Source organism: Pongo pygmaeus, chromosome 13 (genome assembly GCF_028885625.2).
Source record: "Pongo pygmaeus isolate AG05252 chromosome 13, NHGRI_mPonPyg2-v2.0_pri, whole genome shotgun sequence".
NCBI classification, from domain to species: Eukaryota; Metazoa; Chordata; class Mammalia; order Primates; family Hominidae; genus Pongo; species Pongo pygmaeus.
In genome coordinates this window covers 127,791,180-127,808,794 of record NC_072386.2, presented here as the reverse complement: position 1 = coordinate 127,808,794, position 17,615 = coordinate 127,791,180, and the positions used below count along the sequence as shown (strand labels likewise).

Below are 17,615 nucleotides of genomic sequence, written 5' to 3'. Positions count from 1 at the left end.
GGGCGTGCTCTTGGGAGGCAACAGGTGAGGTGCAAGGGGGGCATCAGAGATGCCCGTTGTCAGCTGGGCACAGTGGCTCACGCCTGTAATCCCAGCACTTTGGGAGGCTGAGGCTGGCGTGTCACCTGAGGTCAGGAGTTCAAGACCAGCTGAGGCAACATGGTGAAACCCTGTCTGTACTAAAAATACAAAAATTAGCCCGGCATGGTGGCACGTGCCTGTAATCCCAGCTACTCGGGAGGCAGAGGCACGAGAATCACTTGAACCCGAGAGGTGGAGGTTGCAGTGGGCCGAAATGGCACCACTGCACTCCAGGCTAGGCGACAGAGACGCTGTCTCAAAGAAAAAAAAAAAAAGATGCCCATTGTCCTGGGGGAGCTAAAGGGCTGTCACCTGGGGACCGTGAACACCTTGGACAGCTCCCAGCTCCAGTCCTCAGTGGCTCCGGATCACTCTTGCCCCCTGGTGGCCTCACTGAGTGCGGCCGCCGCGGCTCCAGCCAAAGCTGCAGTCGGGGCCGGGGCCGTTCTGTGTTCCTGTATTTGCTTTTCCCGCGAGTGGGGGTGCCCCTGCCTCTGTGGGCACACCTGTGCCTCCCTGCGCACCTGCCCAGCTCGTGAGCACCTGTCTGCGTGCGCCCGGCGCTCCTGTGTCCCTGTGCGCTCGCGAGGCTAGGCCCACACAGGTCCTCTGCCCCATCGCGGGTGCGGGTGAGGGGCTCGGAGTCCTACCGGGAAGAGGCCAGAAGGGAGCGCATCCCGGAGAAGCCCTCCCGCGGCCCAAACCCAGCCGGACTTCTGGGAACCGCACCGGCCCCGGAGGCCGCAGGTGCCGGGACACCCTGAGGCCGGGAGAGGTCCAGAGAGGCCCGGAGAGGGGACCAGAACTGGAGCAGGGGGAGGGGGCGCAGTCTGGGGCCGCCCTCCCGCCCCCTCAGGTGGAGCGCGCAGGCGCAGTCTCCGCGTGCGCGCCTCGCCGGCGCCTCCATCCCGGATCCTTGCTGCAGCGTCAGCGCCGCCGCCCGTGCCTTTCCTCTTCCTCCTCCTCCGTCCTCCCCCGCTGCCTCCGCTGCTCCCGACGCAGAGCCCGGAGCCCGCGCCGAGCCCCCGGCCTCGCGGTGCCATGCTGCCCCGGCGGCGGCACTGAAGGATGGCGACGCCGCTGCCTCCGCCCTCCCCGCGGCACCTGCGGCTGTTGCGGCTGCTGCTCTCCGGCCTCGTCCTCGGCGCCGCCCTGCGTGGAGCCGCCGCCGGCCACCCGGGTGAGCGAGCGCGCTGGGCGCAGGCCGCGGGGCGCCTTGGGGCGCCCCGGGGCCGGGATCGCCGGGCGGGGACCGGGTTGCCGGGCGCCGCCGCCGTCGTCCTGCGCAGGCCCGCAGGCCCTGCAGGCCTGGTCCGCTGGTGGCGACTGCCCCGCCTCGCCCAGGATGGAATAAACAGGCTTGGCCGGAGGGCGCAGCGCCGAGCCTCCAAAAGGCCGCGCCGGATGGGGCTTCTGCCGGTTCCCAGAGGCGTACGTTAGATTCATGGCTTCTTCCGCCGGGAGCCCGTCTGGCTCAGGCCTCCGCGCCGCGGCCATCTGGCTCTGGGCGGGCCCGCCGGGAGTCTGCCTGTGTGCGTCTCTGTGTGTCTCCGTGTTCGGTGCTCCTGCGGGTGTGGGGCTGGCCCTGAGTGCCCGCCGGCTTCGCTGCCGGTGCGCGTCCCGGGGTCGGGGACTAAGTGCTGCTCTGCCTGTCCTCACGCCTTGGGTGGCGCTGGGCACCGGCCTTGTGCGCCATGGTGGGCTCTGAAGTTCTGGGGGCACTTGATGGCGCAGGCTGGGGGTCCTGTTGTAGCTTCAATAGGAGGGAGACTGTTGTAGCCTCAGAGCCTTTTCCTGTATCCCCTGCCCTCGAGGGCACTGGCATACTGTCTTTGGGACTGAGGGCTGCAGGTGGACTCCGGAGGAAGGTGATAAGCCCAGGGTCCTGGGACACCCTCCCAGCTGCACAGATGGGTCCTGAGGGTCCAGAGAGCAGAGCTCCCTGCAGGAAACCAGGATGCAAAGCTGACCTTTTTCTGGGGGGACTGAACTGGGAGACTTTGCGACTGCATTCGTGCAGTCCTCCTGGCAGCCCTGCAGAAGAGGTGCTGTGAGCCCATTTTACAGGCAAGGAGTCTGGGGCATGGCGAAGTCAAGTGGATTGTGGCACAGCTGAGGCGCTGACCTGGGCAGCCTGGTTCTGTGTGTGTGGCCTCAAGGGGCCAGAGTGAGGCCGGCTTCCTCCTGGGCTCAGTGCCCCTGGATGGGAGGTGGGCATGAACAGGAGAGGCTTCCGAGAATCAGAGTGTGCCCGGCCAGGAAAGGCGGAGGCCACCTATTCAGGAAACGGGGCTGCAGCTGCTGTGCTGAGCCCGGGTGGGTGGCGGGTGCCAGTCCTCAGTTCACCGGCCTCTGCAGCTTCGTGTCTGCCTCACCAGGAGACCTGGCAAGGCCCTCCCTAGGCAACTCCTCCCACTCCCAGTGCCCAGTGCTTGGAAGGGAGGGCCCTCAGGCAGCCCAGACGTTGGCGGGTCGGGGGGGGGGGCGTGTGCCAGCCACTGTCCAGCTGCTCTTGTTCCTGGGACCTCTTCTCAGGAGGAGGAAGTGGAGGATGGAGGCTCCTGGGCTGGGGAATAAGGAGCTGGGAGGGGCCTGGAACCCAGACCCTAGAGCCAGCTTTGTACCTCAGGCCCCTACCTTTGGCGTGGTGGACGGTGGGTTATCAGCACAGGAGCAGGAACTGCCTCATTCCCCAGGTGCCAAGTTGGCAGGTGGGCCCAGGTGGACCTGCTGGCACAGGTTTAATGTTTAACGTGCCCGAGTCCTGGCCCACTGATACTGGAGGCTGCTGCCCCAGGTCGTGGAGGGTGTGCGGTGCCTGGCGTTGGCTCCCGTGCCCACCTGCCACTGCGGCTGCTGAGGCTGCTGGAACTGCCTTGGAGGGAGGCGGACAGCCTGAGGGCCCTGAGTGTCAGGTTACCAAGGAAACCAAGCCAGCTAGCCAAGGTCTGGAGAAGGACGATGCCCCGTGTGGCCCTGGTGGCCCTGCCTGCAGTGTGCAGTGTGGGGCTAGGCAGAGAGGAAGAGTCCTGGTTAGCCAGAGGTGCCACCGCAGACTCCCCAGGCAGGGTTGATGGCCCTGCTGGGGTTCCCCTGGCTCCACTGGCTCGCTGTGACTGGGGACATTCCTTAGTTTTGAGGCAACTCAGCTGTATCCCAGAGGGGAAACTGAGGCAGAGGGCCATTGTCCCCTCGCCCCGTTCTCCAGCACCAGGATAAGACTGATTAGCCACATGTGTCAGCTGGCACTGTGGCCTGGGTCCCTCATCAGCGAGGTGAAAGTGTGGTTAGGAACTAGGGAACTAGGGCCTGGCCCGCTGTCCCCAGCACTGCCAACCTCGGCCTCCTGAGGCCCGTGGGTGCCACCTGGCCCCTGACTGCAGCCCCTGGTGTGGTGGCTTTGGGAGTGACCTGCCTGGGTTCTGTGTCTGAGGCCAGTGAGGTCAGTAGACTCCATCTTGTGTCCTTGGTGCCTGGGGGACAAGCCAGAGGCTGGAGGAGCAGCATCCCTTCCAGGCTGCACACTTGTTCGGTGCCGGGTTCAGGGGAGAGCCATACGGGAAGGAGAGGTCGCTGGCGGCATCGTTTGCTGCTCCCCAGAGACAGACCTGGGCCCTTCCCTCTGGGACTCCCAATCTGGACGGGGTTCCTGGCTTGCTGTGGGGCATGTTGAGGCCAGAGGCTGGGCTTGTGGCGCTGCACGGCCCTGCCCAAGAGAACTCAGCACTGCCTGGACAGTGAGGCTCAGCTTCTGAGCTGAGGGCTCTATCGGGCCTGGAAGTGGACCCTGGGGAAGGGGGTGGGGCAGGGTAGTTCTGAGAAGTCCTAGGACTGTTCGCTTCCTGGTTCTGAGCCCTGGCGTCAGGGAGGAAGGGCCTGTCCAGAACAATGGCCAGAACCAGGCCCGGCCAGCTCTGGGGGTGGTGGGGGCGGGTGGCTGGGGCAGCACTGCGGTGTGCAGGGGCCGAGCCCTGCGGGGCCGTGAGCCGGCCCTGCCTTCTGCTTCCTTCCCAGATGTAGCCGCCTGTCCCGGGAGCCTGGACTGTGCCCTGAAGAGGCGGGCAAGATGTCCTCCTGGTGCACATGCCTGTGGGCCCTGCCTTCAGCCCTTCCAGGAGGACCAGCAAGGGCTCTGTGTGCCCAGGATGCGCCGGCCTCTGGGTACGAGAGCAAAGGGGGAAGTCAATGGGGGGATGTCCCTGCGTGAACCTCTCCCCGTGAGAATCGGCTGGCTGGGCGCGGTGGCTCATGCCTGTAATCCCAGCACTGTGGGAGGCCCAGGCTGGTGGATCTCTTGAGGTCAGGAGTTCAAGACCAGCCTGGCCAACATGGTGAAACCCTGTCTCTACTAAAAATACAAAATAGCCAGGTGTGGTGCACGCACCTGTAGTCCCAGCTACTCAGGAGGCTGAGGCAGGAGAATTGCTTTAACCCAGGAGACGGAGCTTGCAGTGAGCTGAGATTCACCACTGCACTCCAGCCTGGGTAACAGAGCGAGACTGTCTTTAAAAAAAAAAAAAAAAAAAAAAGAAGGCTGGGTGCGGTGGCTCACGCCTGTAATCCCAGCACTTTGGGAGGCTGAGGCGGGCGGATCATGAGGTCAGGAGATCAAGACCATCCTGGCTAACGCGGTGAAACCCCATGTGTACTAAAAATACAAAAACAAAATTAGCCGGGTGTGGTGGCGGGTGCCTGTAGTCCCAGCTACTCGGGAAGCTGAGGCAGGAGAATGGCGTGAACCCGGGAGGCAGAGCTTGCAGTGAGCCAAGATCGTGCCATTGCACTCCAGCCTGGGCGACAGAGCGGGACTCCACCTCAAAAAAAAAAAAAAAAAAAAAAGCAGCAGCCTGCAGCCTCAATGCCCAGGCCCATGCCAGGTGGTCTCAGGGCCCCTGGACCTTGTGGGGTGTTGGGTCCAAGGCCTGGGAGATCCTCATTCACTCTCCACGAAGCCTCCCATCCTTTCCAAATGGAGCTGGACTGAGGCCTGGGGCAGTCAGGCCCTCCCAGGGGAAAGGCTGCAAGATGCGAAATGCTGGGGTGGCCACGGGAAAGGAGGGGCCCATTCTCCTAGGCTCTGCAGGGTCTGCCCAGAACCCCTCCAAGCCCCCACTTCCCTGTCCCCAGGCAGCTCGCTCTTTTCCACCACTCACTGTCCTGTCCACCCGTTGGCAAATGTTTAAGGGTGCCAGCACTGGCTGGGCGCTGGGGATGCCCCGCTCGCCAGCCTGAGCCGCATCTGTCGGGATGGCCAGTCACTGAGTGACTTCAGGTGTGGTGAGGGCTTTGCTCAGAGGTGCTGGAGGTGAGAGCAGCAGCGGCTTCCTGGAGGGGGTGTTGAGAGGGGCACCGAGAAGTGGCTGTAAGGGGCTGTGTGGATGCACCTCCTGCCAACCTGGGAGCATCCACCCAGACTGTGCAGCCCACAGTGGGTACCGGTGGGGCCCTGACACCAGCCCAACCCCTGACAGCTGTCCCTGTTCTCCCAATGACCTGGGGAGGGGTCCCGGGTGCTTGGCTTCCTTCGGCTTCCCCCCACTCCTTGGGGAGTCCCTGCCCCTCTGCCTGAGAAGGTGCTTGGAGGTGGGGAAGCAGAAGGGGCTGTGCTGGCCGGCCCTTTATGGACATGGGTTGGGGCGAGAGACCCCACTCCTTCCTCCCCCTGCCCGGTCTTTGGACATTTCCCTAGCGCCGCCTCCCCCTTGCCCTGCCTCCACTTTCTGGGAAGCACTGCCCCTCACAGGAAGCGCCCGCACTGTCACCATGGCAATCTGGGAGGGAGAGGGCCTCCAGGCGTGTACCCAGTCCTCAGGCTCCTGGGAGGAACCTGCCAGGAGTGGGGAGGCCGGGCCTGGGGCTGCCTCCTGGATGGACCCCTCCACCTGATGGCCCCTCACCCTCCCCAGGCGGGGGCCGGCCCCAGCCCAGACTGGAAGATGAGATTGACTTCCTGGCCCAGGAGCTTGCCCGGAAGGAGTCTGGACACTCAACTCCGCCCCTACCCAAGGCCCGACAGCGGCTCCCGGAGCCTGGTGAGACGCCCGCTTCCCCTGCCCCACGGCCCTGTCCCCAGCCCGGTGCTCTCACTCTAACCTGTTCTCTCTTGCAGCCACCCTGGGCTTCTCGGCACGGGGGCAGGGGCTGGAGCTGGGCCTCCCCTCCACTCCAGGAACCCCCACGCCCACGCCCCACACCTCCCTGGGGTCCCCTGTGTCATCCGACCCGGTGCACATGTCACCCCTGGAGCCCCGGGGAGGGCAAGGCGACGGCCTCGCCCTTGGTAGGTCTTGGTCGGGGGTGAGCAGGGGCGGCAGGGCCCCCTGCAGAAGGTCGCCCTCACACGCCCCCTCCCGCAGTGCTGATCCTGGCGTTCTGTGTGGCTGGTGCGGCCGCCCTCTCCGTAGCCTCCCTCTGCTGGTGCAGGTGAGCCAGTGGCCGCGGGCAGGGCAGGGAGGGTGCCACACGCTCAGAGGTCTCAGGCCCCACTCCCCACAGGCTGCAGCGTGAGATCCGCCTGACTCAGAAGGCCGACTACGCCGCTGCGAAGGCCCCTGGCTCACCTGCAGCTCCCCGGATCTCGGTGTGTGGCCCCCTTCAGCCCTGAGGCTCCCGCCCAACTCTGGCCGCCACCTGACCCTCGCCTCCTCCTTCCCACAGCCTGGGGACCAGCGGCTGGCACACAGCGCGGAGATGTACCACTACCAGCACCAACGGCAGCAGATGCTGTGCCTGGAGCGGTGAGTGGCCGCCCCGGCCCTGCCACCCCCACCCACCCACCTCCCATCCCCACCTCCACCTCCATCTCCACCTCCCCTGGCCAACTTCACCCTGGGCTCTGCTCCCCTGCCACCCCAGGGCTGAGGTGGGCTGAGTGCCCACTTCTAGACTGGGCCACTGGCACCTCGAGGGTGTGGGGAGGACCCAGCGATCCCCCCCCACCCAGGCATAAAGAGCCACCCAAGGAGCTGGACACGGCCTCCTCGGATGAGGAGAACGAGGATGGAGACTTCACAGTGTACGAGTGCCCGGGCCTGGCCCCTGTGAGTGCCTCAGGGTGCAGGGAGGGGCGTACCATCTCCTGGGGTTCCCTCCCAGCAAGTATCCCCCCAGCCCACCCACTGCCCGGCCTGACACCCACGTTCGCAGACCGGGGAAATGGAGGTGCGCAACCCTCTGTTTGACCACGCCGCACTGTCCGCGCCCCTGCCGGCCCCCAGCTCACCGCCTGCGCTGCCATGACCTGGAGGCAGACAGACGCCCACCTGCTCCCCGACCGCGAGACCCCCGGGGAGGGGCAGGGCCCGGAGCTTCCCACTAAAAACATGTTTTGATGCTGTGTGCTTTCGGCTGGGCCTCAGGCTCCAGGCCCTGGGACCCCTTGCCAGGGAGACCCCCGAACCTTTGTGCCAGGAGACCTCCTGGTCCCCTGCACCTCTCCTGTTTGGTTTAGACCCCCAAACTGGAGGGGGCAGGGAGAACCATAGAGCGCAGGAATGGGTGGGGAATTCTAGAGACAAAAGCCAATTAAAATCCATTTCAGACCTGCGGCTTCTGCCTGTGTTGCCAGTTTGGGTTAATCTTCCGCCACCTCATCTCCCATTTGGGGCCCTGGTAGATGGACCCCTGAGTGGGGGGCCTGGGGTCTGCTCTTGCACCCCCAGAGGGAGGAGGCCTTTCTGTCCGCTCATTAGGAGGACCTTCCCGTCCCGTGGAGCTGGAGGAGAGGCCGCCGGACTGTCCCCACCCTCCTCGGCCAGGCCTCACCCCTGCAGACCCTTCTATGTAGGTGGAAGAGGGGAAGGGTGCAGCGTAGGGCTGGGCCAGCCCAGAGTTGGCTCTGCGGCCCGGAAGACCCCATCCTGTGCGATACAAAGGGCTGGAGCAGGGGACAGTCCGCACACACCTGGATGTGGGTGCCTGTCACCTCCAGGCAGAAGGAAAACAATGCAGACATTGAGTCTGGGTTTCTCATGGGGACCGCGGACGCCAGGCCCTGCAGCACACAGAGAAGGGATGGCAGGCAGAGGTACCTGTGTGATACCAGCTATGCAGAGCCAGGTGGACCCGGGGGCCAGGTGAGGGGTGTGATGGGAGGGGCCTGGACACCTGGAGCTGGGACTTGGCCACTCCTAAATTTGGAGCAACAAGGCCCCGAGAGAGGGAGGGGAATCATGTGGTCAAAAGTGCCCAGATCAGGCCAGTACCAGGTCAGGGTGCAGGGGCTGAAACTCTCTGTCCCACTGACACTGGGGATGTAGGAGGACTGGGTTCAGAAGCCCCTCAGTGGTTGTTAGGAGTCTGGAGGTCCAGGCACCTAGACAGCCCTGGCGTGTTCGTGTTATTAATCAGGGTGCTCTTATTTATTTATTTATTTATTTTTGATAATGGAGTTTCGCTCTTGTTGCCCAGGCTGGAGTGCAATGGCGTGATCTCGGCTCACCGCAGCCTCCGCCTCTCAGGTTCAAGCGATTCTCCTGCCTCAGCCTCCCGAGTAGCTGGGATTGCAGGTGTGCACCACCACACCTTACTAATTTTGTATTTTTAGTAGAGACAAGGTTTCTCCATGTTGGCCAGGCTGGTCTCGAATTCCCAACCTCAGATGATCTGCCCGCCTCTGTCTCCCAAAGTGCTGGGATTACAGGTGTGAGTCACCACACGCAGCCAGTCAGGGTTCTCTTAGAAGAACAGAACTAATAGGAGATATACATATATATGGAGGGGGGCAGGTGCAGTGGCTCACGCCTGTAATCCCAGCACTTTGGGAAGCCGAGGCGGGCAGAGTGCCCAAGCTCAGGAGTTCGAGACCAGCCTGGGCAACACAGTAAAACCCCCGTCTCTACTAAAATACAAGAAATTAGCCAGGTGTGGCAGTGTGTGCCTGTAGTCCCAGCTGTCTGGAGGCTGAGGCAGGAGAATCGCTTGAACCCAGGAGGCAGAGGTTGCAGTCAGCCAAGATTGCACCACTGTACTCCAGCCTAGAGACAGCAACGCTTTGTGTTAAAAAAAAAAAAAAAAAAAGAAATACATATATATGAAGGGGAGTTTATTAAGTATTAACTCACACTATCACAAGGTCCCACACTAGGCTGTCTGCAAGCTGAGGAGCACGGAGAGCCATTCCGAGTCTCAAAGCTGAACTTGGAGTCCGATGTTCGAGGGCAGGAAGCGTCCAGCACGGGAGAAAGATGTAGGCTGGGAGGCGAGGCCGGTCGTCTCCTTTTCACGTTTTTCTGGTTGACATTCGCTGGCAGCTGATTAGGTGGTGCCTACCAGATGAAGGGTGGGTCTGCCTTCCGCAGCCCACTGACTCTCGTGTTAATCTCTTTTGGCAACACCCTCACAGACACACCCAGCATCAATACTTTGTACCCTTCAATCCGATCAAGTTGACAGTATTAACCATCACACCTGGCATGGGGAAGATAAGGCCCACTGGGCACCATCCCTGGAGAAAGGGTGGTCCAGGCAGGCTGGGGGAAAATTGTTCACCCCTGCTGGGGGAGACTGGCTTGACCTAAGCAACATGTTTTGGGGGCCAGAGCCCACCCAGACCAGGAAGCCCCCTTGCCTCTCACCTCTCACTCCTCACCTGTGACCTCGGGCTGGCCCTCAGCTGGGATCCTCCATGTCCCTCTGGGCACTGCTGTGATGGGGCAGGGTGTGATGGGAGCCTGTGTGTGGGCCCTGGTGTGATCGGTGCCTGCGTGCATGGGCCAGGGTGGACGCTGAGCCTGCGCCCACCGTCCTTCACTCTAAGCCATTAGCCACAGGGAAAGTGGGCAGGTGTAGAGAGGCCTGGGTGTCACTCAAGGGCGCAGGGCAGCATCTGGCCCAAGGCCAGGGTGTCACTGGCTGGGAGGTTCCCCTGGAGCTCCACGGTCAGTCCCTCAGGTCACAACACTCACCTATCCTCCTGCTGGCCTGACGCAGGGGCCCAAGAGCAGCCTCCTAGTGTGTCCTATCTTATTCTTGTTCTGGGGGTCCCCAGCCTGTCCCCAGGGTCCCTGCTGCCCATTCTCTCAGGTATTGGCAAGGAGGGACTCCCTCCCAGAGCAGCTGTGTGAGAAGGGAGCTGGTGGGCCTGAGCTGGGGAAGGGTTGGCAGGGGGCTGGGGTCCTCCGGTTGGGGCATAGGCCCCCATGCAGCCTAGCACCCTGCTCCCCACTCGCCTTTTTGGATTTTTTTTTTTTTTTTTTTTTGAGACAGATTCTCGCTCTGTCAGCCAGGCTGGAGTGCAGTGATAATGATTTTGGGTCTCTGCAACCTCCACCTCCCAGGTTCAGGTGATTCTCCTGCCTCAGCCTCCCGAGTAGCTGGGACTACAGGTGCCCGCCACCACGCCCGGCTGTTTTTAGTGGAGACGGGGTTTTGCCATGTTGACCAGGCTGGTCTCGAACTCCTGACCTCAGGTGACCCACCTGCCTTCGCCTCCCAAAGTGGGATTACAGGCATAAGCCACCACGCCAGCTTTTTGGCTTTCATTGGCCCCTGGCCAATTCAGACAGACGGCCTTCAACTTTGTCCAAGCTCCTGCCCCCACCCATCAGGAGCCCCCTTGCTCCCACAGGCCCCAGGCTGTGGGTGAGCTGCCCTGGGGCCCCCAGGGACTCTGGAGACCCCAATCCTGGGCTTGGGGTCTGGCTCAGCCTTGCCTGGGGGCCCATTACTCAATTCCTTTCCACTTTACCTTCTGCTGTTCCTGTCCCTGTCCCAAGGGCCCTGGCGGCAGCAAGAGGCAGATTTCACCTTGGTTTCTGGCTGGACTCTGAGCCCTGAGCCCGCCTGAGCCTGCTGACCCTGGCCCAGCAGCCCAGCACCCCCTCCACCAGTTCCCACTTGAAGAAGCCCAGCGGGGCACTGATGTGCGTCTTCCAGCCTCGGCTACCTCCCCACTTGGTGCCCTGCCCACACCTGGTGACCTCCTGAGCACAGATGCCGAAGGGTGACATGCCCAGACTCTGGCGGAGACGACGGGGTGGCACTCATCTGTGCAGAGATGCCCCCAACCCAGCAAGACGCTGGGGCAGGACCATGCTTGGCCCAGAATGTGGGGCGTGTGATCCCCTAGCCAACATCCTAGGAAGCAAGGACCTCCCCAGCTTCTGGCCCTGGGAGGCGATCTTGTTCCCCACCCTGGGTGGCTGGGTGGGCCGGCCCCAGGTTCAGAGTCCCTGGCTGCAGCCCTCCCCTACAGCCACGCAACACAGAGGAGCGGGTCCCGGCAAAACCTGGGGTGCAGAGTGGGTCCCTGGAGGACCAGAGCCCCACCCAGCAGGACACAGACGTGATCCCCCCACGCCTTGGGGCTCAATGGGATGAGAGTGGGAGGGGAGGGGCTGAGCTCACCCACTGCACCACCCTGTGCTGCCCCTCGACCAATCCCTCCACTTGGGGGTCCCCTTGGCCACCTGCCAGGCTCCGTGCACCCACCCACCTTTCCCAAGGCGAGGTCAGAGGAGCTCTCCAGCCCCCAGATCCACCTGTTACTGAGAATAAAGGGCAGTTTCCCTTCTTGCCGGAGCCATGTAGCTTTGCAGCGTGCCGCCAGGGGGCGCTCGAGACACGCATCTGGACTGCCTGGCTCAAGCCAACCCCTGAAGCAGGTGGGGGGACAGGAAGACAGCCAGGCTCAGCCCGCTCCCTGAGACGCCCCTCGGGCTGGGGCTGGGTGCCCCTCACCTTGCTGCTGCCCCGGGTGCCGCTGTCTGCAGGGGGCAGCTGGCCGGTGGTCTGCTCTTGGTCTGGAGTGGGGCCCACTGGGTTGAGGCCTCTTCAGTGGGCATCCACCGGGAAGCTGGCCCACAGTGAAGGCTCCGCTGGGAAGAGCTTGTGTCCTGATCATCACGATGCTCACAGACCACGGAGCTGGGGCGGGCTGCCTGCCTGGGTCCACACAAACCCAGGGAGTCAGGAGGCCTGGGTGGGGTGAGATGAGGGGGAGCCCCTGCCCCCTGACTTTCTCTTTGACTCATGCCCTTCTCTTTCCTCTGAGAGGCTTTCGTTCTGACCCATTTCTGGGCAAAACCCCTGAGCCCCGTTTGCCAGCTCACAGGTTCCCACGCACGACTGGGCCCCATGGCAGCCACCCTGCCCAGGGTCCTCAAGGAGGAGCAAGCCAGGGGCGGAGGGTGGGGGAGGCTCCTTCAAATCCACCCAGGGAGGGAGCAGGCTGTGGCTGCGGCTGAGGTCGGTGGCAAGGGACCCTGCCAGCCTGGCAGCACAAACAGGAAGGATGGCGGGCTCTGGCAGCCAGAGGCCGGGTCACCCGCAGGCGTGGCAGGACGGCCTCCTTCCTGCAGGAACTGCCGCCGGGTGCCTGTTGCAAGGAGAAGAGGTGGGGTGGCGTGAGGCTGAAGCCAAGGTGTGGCTCCCCGGGGGCCCCCTGCCAGAGGAGGAGCACTGGGGCGGGATTAAAGGCCCAGGTGCCACTGTGGTTATCACCGAAAACATGGGAGGCTGGAAAGGCGGGGCTGGAGGCAGCTGCACACTGGTGCCAGCCCCTAAGCCAAGCAGCTCAGGCACTGACAGTTTCCCATGGTGCCCATAGGCACCCCTCCCTCCAAACCCCCTCCCTCCAAGCCCCCTCCCTCCAAACCCCCTCCCTCCAAACCCCTCCCTCCAAATCCCCCTCCCTCCAACCCCCCTCCCTCCAAGCCCCCTCCCTCCAAACCCCCCTCCCTCCAAACCCCCCTCCCTCCAAACCCCTCCCTCCAAGCCCCCTCCCTCCAAACCCCCTCCCTCCAAACCCCCCTCCCTCCAAGCCCCCTCCCTCCAAGCCCCTCCCTCCAACCCCCCTCCCTCCAAGCTCCCCTCCAAGCTCCCCTCCCTCCAGCCCCCTCTCTCCAAGCCCCCTCCTTCCAAACCCCCCTCCCTCCAACCCCCCGCCCTCCAAACATCCCTCCCTCCAAACCCCCCTCCTTCCAAGTTCCCCTCCCTCCAGCCCCCTCCCTCCAAACCCCCTCCCTCCAAACACCCCTCCCTCCAGCCCCCCTCCCAAGCCCCCTCCCTCCAAGCCCCCCTCCCTCCAAGCCCCCCTCCCTCCAGCCCCCCTCCCTCCAGCCGTTGCACAAGTTCCGCAGCACAGCTCAGCTCAGAGGCTACACTGCGCCACAGGGGTGGGGGCCTCTGACCACCACCCTGTCGCAGTCTTGCCTCTGTCCCCACAGTGGGATCCTCCCACTTCAGTCTCCAGCTGCCAGCTGCCTGGTTCCCCTCCCAAGGCTGCCTTGTCCTCACCGTGGGGCCGGGGAGAGGCCAGCAGCCCCTGGGGCCCAGAAGTAGAACAGGACAGGGATGGGGTGGTGGGAGGCAGGCCCCCTCTGAGGGTGCTGGGGCAAAGGTCTGGACAACAGTTCATGGTTGCCATTCCTCCCAGGACACACGATCTGAGCCCCCAAAGGACCTGACAGGACAGATGCGTCCTCATTCCCAGCATCCCAGCGTTTTGGGAGGCTAAGGTGGGAGAATTGCTTGAGCCCAGGAGTTTGAAACTAGCCTGGACAACATAACAAAACTCTGCCTCTACAAAAATTTTTAAAAAATTAACCAGGCATGGTAGTGCACACCCATAGACCCAGCTCCTTGGGAGGCTGAGGTGGGAGCATTGCTTGAGTCCAGGAGGTTGAGGCTGCAGCGAACCGTGACTGCGCCACCGCACTCCAGCCTGGGCAACAGAGCAAGACCCTGTCTCAAAAAACAAAAAACAAAAACCCACACACAAAAAAGCAAACTTGGCTGGGCGTGGTGGCTCACACCTGTAATCCCAGCACTTTGGGAGGCTGAGGCGGGCAGATCACCTGAGGTCAGGAGCTCGAGACCAGCCTGGCCAACATGGGAAAACCCCATCTCTACGAAAAATACAAAAATTAGCTGGGCGTGGTGGCAGGCACCTGTAATCCCAGCTACTTGGGAGGCTGACACAGGAGAATCACTTGAACCCGGAAGGTGGAGGTTGCAGTGAGCCAAGATCGCACCACTTGATCCTGACTTCAGGTGATCCACAAGCCTCGGCCTCCCGAAGTGCTGGGATTACGGCCTGGGCAATAGTACAAGACTCCCTTTCAAAAAACAAACAAACAAACAAACAAACCAAGCCTGACCTGCATTGAGATCTCCAGGACGTCTGGGTCTGGCCACGCCCGGGACCACACAAGGTCCTGTGCAGCAGAGTGGCAATGTGGTTGGGTGAAGAGGCTGATGGGGCCTCCCACTGTGGCTGAGATTGGGGTGTTGGTTGGCTGGGGCTCAGGGTGACCCTGCAGGGCCATCCCAGCCTGGCTGGCGCCCAATGTGGGCTGGTGTAGAAGAAGGAACCTGGCCTCGAGGCTCCAGGACCTGGCTAGAGGGAGCGGGGAGTCTGGACTTCAGGCTGGGTCCCTTCCTCTTCCTGGAGCGGGTGCTGGCCCCCAACCCGCTTGCGTCAGGGACAAAAGGACTCCTTCCCTTTCCAGCCTGGAAAGCCCCTCTGCTGCAGGCTGGAGGAAGGGACCCTGGGCCCAGCCTATAGTCAGCAGCTTCTATGGGCATGGATCTGGATGGGGAAAAGGACAAAGCAGCCTCCATCCACAGTTCATTCTGGGACCAGGCCCTTGCAGGCGCGCGCTGGGCTCCTGTGGGAAGACGCTAAGGGCCCCAGGACAGACCTCCTCTCCAGGCATCTAGGTTCCTAGATGGCAGAGGCGGCAGCGTGGGGTGGGGTGGCCCAATTGGGAGCCTTAGCCTCCGGCAAAGAGCTAAGCACAGCACATCTACAATGTGTAAGATTCTCCTGGGAGACCAGGGCCCAGCTGGTGGTGAGCTGGGGGAAGTGGGTGATGCTGTGGTGGGAGGAGCCACCTGGCCCTCTGGGGAAGTGCACTCTGTCTGCAGCGCCCAGGCCTGGGTAGCTGGGTGGGGGCTGGGGGGCCATCTCTGCTCAGGGTGCCCGCACCTGGGCCTTCTCTGCCCTGGGCCAAGCCTGCCCGAGCCTCTCCGTCCTCTGCCTGCCCAGCTGGACATCTCTGGGCCTCTCTGGAGACCAGTGGGGTGGGCTGTGGGGGTGTCATATTGCCCTGGCTTGGCACCCTTCTTGTGGCTGTACCCCTCCCAGCAGCCCCATGACTAGCAAGTCCCCGAGATGGGGGTGGGGACAGTGGTTGATGCCAAAGGTTGTGGGGGCAGGGGTGGGGCAGGAGCAGGAAGGTCCCCTGAGTTCCCTCACCTTGGGCAGAGATAAAAGGAGCAGTTCCAGGCGGGGCTAAGCCAGGGCGTAGCTGTGATTTCAGGGCACCTCTGGCGGCTGCTGTGATTTGAGACTCTCGGGTCTCTTGGCTGACTGATCCTGGGAGACTGTGGATGAATAATGCTGGTGAGTGTCTGGCCCTGGGGGAGGCCTGGGCTGGGGAGAGCTAGGCAGCCTGGGAGGACGGGGTGGTGCTGAGTGGGGCATGTGGGTGTCTGTGAGCCCAAATGACAGAGCCTCCCCTCCCTTGTGCTGCTGCAGGGCACGGCCCCACCCGGAGGCTGCGGGGCTTGGGGGTCCTGGCTGGGGTGGCTCTGCTCGCTGCCTTCTGGCTCCTGTGGCTGCTGGGGTCAGCCCCTCGGGGTACCCCGGCACCCCAGCCCAAGATCACCATCCTTGTCTGGCACTGGCCCTTCACTGACCAGCCCCCAGAGCTGCCCAGCGACACCTGCACCCGCTATGGCATCACCCACTGCCACCTGAGTGCCAACCGAAGCCTGCTGGCCAGCGCCGACGCCGTGGTCTTCCACCACCGTGAACTGCAGACCCGGCGGTCCCACCTGCCCCTGGCCCAACGGCCGCGAGGGCAGCCCTGGGTGTGGGCCTCCATGGAGTCGCCTAGCCACACCCACGGCCTCAGCCACCTCCGCGGCATCTTCAACTGGGTGCTGAGCTACCGGCGCGACTCGGACATCTTTGTGCCCTATGGCCGCCTGGAGCCCCACTGGGGGCCCTCGCCACCGCTGCCGGCCAAGAGCAGGGTGGCCGCCTGGGTGGTCAGCAACTTCCAGGAGCGGCAGCTGCGTGCCAGGCTGTACCGGCAGCTGGCGCCTCATCTGCGGGTGGATGTCTTTGGCCGTGCCAATGGACGGCCGCTGTGCGCCAGCTGCCTGGTACCCACTGTGGCCCAGTACCGCTTCTACCTGTCCTTTGAGAACTCTCAGCACCGCGACTACATTACGGAGAAATTCTGGCGCAACGCACTGGTGGCTGGCACTGTGCCAGTGGTGCTGGGGCCCCCACGGGCCACCTATGAGGCCTTCGCGCCGGCTGACGCCTTCGTGCATGTGGACGACTTTGGCTCAGCCCGAGAGCTGGCGGCTTTCCTCACTGGCATGAACGAGAGCCGATACCGACGCTTCTTTGCCTGGCGTGACAGGCTCCGCGTGCGACTGTTCACCGACTGGCGGGAGCGTTTCTGTGCCATCTGTGACCGCTACCCACACCTGCCCCGCAGCCAAGTCTATGAGGACCTTGAGGGCTGGTTTCAGGCCTGAGCTCCGCTGGCCGGGGGAGGTGGGTGTGGGTGGAAGGGCTGGGTGTCGAAATCAAACCACCAGGCATCCGGCCCTTACCGGCAAGCAGCGGGCTAACGGGAGGCTGGGCACAGAGGTCAGGAAGCAGGGGTGGGGGGTGCAGGTGGGCACTGGAGCATGCAGAGGAGGTGAGAGCTGGAGGGAGGTAACGGGTGCCTGCTGCGGCAGACGGGAGGGGAAAGGCTGCTGAGGACCCTCCCCACCCTGAACAAATCTTGGGTGGGTCAAGGCCTGGCTGGAAGAGGGTGAAAGGCAGGGCCCTTGGGGCTGGGGACACCCCAGCCTGCAGTTTGTGGGGTCCAAACCTGGGACCCCGAGCTTCCTCGGTAGCAGAGGCACTGTGGTCCCCGAGACACAGGCACGGGTCCCTGCCACATCCACAGTTCTGAGGTCCCTGTGTGTAGGCTGGGGCGGGACCCGGGAGACCACGGGGAGCAAACCAGCTTGTTCTGGGCTCAGGGAGGGAGGGCAGTGGACAATAAAGGTCTGACCAGTGTCTCGTGGGTCTGGCCAGTGTCTCATGGGTCACGTCCGTGCAGGGCCACAGAGCCTGCGTCTGCCCTCCCCTGACATGTCGCCCTCATGGCCATGGGGCTGCTTGTTCCCCACGGGGGGTCCTGTCTCCTGACTTCGGGGCCTTTGCTCACCCTCGGCATGAGAACCCTCCCTGTGCCGGGCTGCCCACTGGCTCCCCCAGTTCCTACAGCCTCCGCCAAACTGCCCCATATCAGAGAGCCTTCTGTGTCCCCCAAAAGGCCAAGGCGAGCCCAGGAGTTCGAGACCAGCCTGGGCAGTGTAGTGAAACCTCATCTCTACCAAAAATATACAAGAATTAGCAAGGCGTGGTGACTCACGCCTGTGGTCCCAGCTACTTGGGATACTGAGGTGAGACGATGGCTTGAGCCCAGGAGGTTAAAGCTTCAGTGAGCCGTGATCACATCACGGCACTCCAGCCTGGGCAACAGAATGTGACCCTGTCTCAAAACAAAAACCAAAAA

At 63.2% G+C, this 17,615-nt stretch overlaps 3 protein-coding genes across 6 annotated transcripts; 2 read left to right on the top strand and 1 right to left on the bottom strand.

Annotated features, from left to right (window-relative positions):
* The first annotated feature begins 480 nt into the window (after positions 1-480).
* On the top strand, positions 481-7,629 carry NPDC1 (neural proliferation, differentiation and control 1). 4 transcript variants are annotated; one of them, XM_054501750.2, is made up of 9 exons: positions 481-1,261; positions 4,096-4,242; positions 5,988-6,113; positions 6,191-6,361; positions 6,438-6,504; positions 6,577-6,661; positions 6,739-6,818; positions 7,025-7,121; positions 7,228-7,629. In XM_054501750.2, the coding sequence occupies exons 1-9, from the start codon at positions 1,150-1,152 to the stop codon at positions 7,318-7,320; spliced, it is 978 nt and encodes a 325-aa protein (XP_054357725.1). In that variant the 5' UTR covers positions 481-1,149; the 3' UTR covers positions 7,321-7,629. The 4 variants fall into 4 exon arrangements, with proteins under 4 accessions (XP_054357725.1, XP_054357727.1, XP_054357726.1 ...); XM_054501751.2 differs by having other exon boundaries at positions 941-1,261; positions 7,192-7,629; XM_054501752.2 differs by lacking the exon at positions 4,096-4,242 and having other exon boundaries at positions 483-1,261.
* A 1,498-nt stretch (positions 7,630-9,127) lies between these two features.
* LOC129044113 (putative uncharacterized protein LINC02908) lies at positions 9,128-14,348 on the bottom strand. The gene is given in 4 exon segments (XM_054501748.2): positions 9,128-9,347; positions 11,761-12,330; positions 12,332-12,397; positions 14,181-14,348. Coding segments are annotated over 3 exon segments (576 nt in total). The 3' UTR covers positions 9,128-9,347; positions 11,761-11,988.
* Positions 14,349-15,262: 914 nt separating this feature from the next.
* FUT7 (fucosyltransferase 7) lies at positions 15,263-17,113 on the top strand. Its single transcript, XM_054501539.1, has 2 exons — positions 15,263-15,427; positions 15,563-17,113. Exons 1-2 carry the CDS (start codon positions 15,415-15,417, stop codon positions 16,576-16,578), a joined length of 1,029 nt encoding a protein of 342 aa, XP_054357514.1. The 5' UTR covers positions 15,263-15,414; the 3' UTR covers positions 16,579-17,113.
* Positions 17,114-17,615: the final 502 nt, after the last annotated feature.